Source organism: Poecilia latipinna, unplaced genomic scaffold (assembly GCF_001443285.1).
Source record: "Poecilia latipinna isolate Pla-1442-1.1 unplaced genomic scaffold, P_latipinna-1.0 Scaffold3746, whole genome shotgun sequence".
Taxonomy (NCBI): Eukaryota; Metazoa; Chordata; class Actinopteri; order Cyprinodontiformes; family Poeciliidae; genus Poecilia; species Poecilia latipinna.
The window spans coordinates 41,475-43,527 of record NW_015116362.1 but is presented as its reverse complement, the minus strand read 5'-3'; the positions used below and the strand labels follow the sequence as shown (position 1 = coordinate 43,527).

Below are 2,053 nucleotides of genomic sequence, written 5' to 3'. Positions count from 1 at the left end.
AAAAAAAGAATGAGGAAATGTTAATACAAAAAAAAAAAAAAAAAATAAATATATATATATATATATATATATATATATATATATATATATATATAGTTAAATGGATTAGTAGTGCATTGTTTTTAGCTGCAGATGCATCCTTTAGTAGGAATGATCAGCTGTACACTAAAGAAATGCTGTTGTCGTATTTTAGGCAATAAAATGTTTATTATTTCAAAAAGCAGTTGAACATTTATTTATAATATTGTGGAAAAAGACATTGAATGAAAAATCTATAGAGTGTGCCAATTTTTTTATGCGATAAATCATCAGAATAATCGGTAGAATAATTGAATCATTAAAATAATCTAGTGTAAATATGCAAATGCTTGTTTAAAGGAAGACATTTCCAAATCTAGATTATTTATCTTTTAATATCTTATTTTAATAGTTTAAACAAGGCTAAGAATTTACAATATTTTTAAACTGAATATTAGAATATTCAGCAGAAAGTCGTAAAGTTATTGTAAGAAGCATATTTTTTTTCATAATTAAATGGGTGTAGGTGGCATCTTAGTGACCATGTTAGAGTGATCCATTGTGATGTTTTGTTTCCTTTCTGCAGGTTTTGTTCAGTCCCTGCAGTACTACTACCAGAGTGGCTGTTTGTACCGACTCAGAGCGCTGGGGGAGAGACACAACATGGACCTCACAGTCGGTGAGTGAAAGCAACACGTTTATACTTTAAACAATATCATGGCACTACAAAAATGTGGAGAGAAGTTGCCCTGAGTTGCTGTTCGAAGCAGTCAATCAGACACCAGGGTCTCCCGTAATCCCGCCCGCAGGCTTTGATAAATGAAGTTGACAGTTTAAATTAATTTAAACTGTCAACAGGAAATTGTGAAATAATCATTTCACAATTAAACAGTTATTTCATTATATAAACTGTCTTTTTTTAAATTAAATAAATACATTTAATTGAGATATTAACTAATTAAAATTCATTTATTTCTGTATTTATTTCCAGTTTTAAAATATTATTCACACATTTAAATAATTATGTAGTAAGTTATTTATTTATAGTAATTTGGCACTGCCCGTACAAAAATGTGGATTTATTTAACTATGTATTTGTAATAGGTAGGGATGGGAGATATATCTGCATTTAAAGTGGCAGATATATCGCCGATTTACTTGTAACAAATCAGTATCGATTCGATAAATAAAACTGGGTCGATATTAATGACCACTGTTCATTTCCAACTTCTTGCCGTTTCTGGAGAAAACAAAAACAGCCTGTTATCAAAGTGAAAACACCGCATACACCTTTATATGCATTAATATTGATGGTGGGACTCAATTAAAATTAATCAAGTTAAATGCAGGTTCTGTAATTAATTTATCAAAATTAATCACATTTTAATCAAAACCAATTGACAAAATAAGCAACATTTTCTATTCAAAAATGTTGAGTTTTACTGCTAAATTATTGAATAAATAAACTCAACCATAAAGATATTTATTGTTTTTAATTTGTTATTCAGTTTAGTCAGCCATGAGATTGATTGATTCTTCAGAAATGTGGACTATGGATGCTGACATTAGCTTTGGGGATGCTGCTATATGTTTGCATTGAGATGCTATTTTAGGCTTGAATAGCTTTGCTGATAGGCTAACTCCTTTTAGCACAACTTGAACATAACTATTGTCAAACAAAAATTTCTGAGTAATTGCATAAAAAATGTAACATGTTAAAAATCCATGTATTAATTAATTGAAATAAGCACATTAAAGTCCCAGACTTAATCAGCAACCATAGTGGAAACCATCTTAGCGCTGTCACAGAAACTAATACATCTTGTTAGCTTCTGTGCTAACAAAAGAGCACAGAATCTCTTGGAGTTTCAGCCTGTCAGAGCCTAGGAAAATTAATGGTGCTTTTGGATTGGCTGCTTTGCAAACATCAACCAATAATGTGTGAAGTTGGATTTCAGCTTTAAAGCTGCATTTTAAAAACATATGTATCTTTATGCTTGATGAAATAATCTATAGATTTTCTGTGAATAATTAG

At 30.0% G+C, this 2,053-nt stretch overlaps 1 protein-coding gene across 1 annotated transcript in view; it reads left to right on the top strand.

Moving 5' to 3' along the window:
* The first annotated feature begins 567 nt into the window (after positions 1–567).
* The window catches only part of LOC106941568 (transmembrane protein 120A-like), an 8,172-nt gene continuing 6,686 nt past the window's right edge, over positions 568–2,053 (top strand). Inside the window, exon 1 of the mRNA XM_015024630.1 lies at positions 568–697. Coding sequence (XP_014880116.1) covers positions 583–697 — 115 coding nt within the window. The 5' untranslated portion in view covers positions 568–582. The remainder of the gene's footprint in view (positions 698–2,053) is intronic.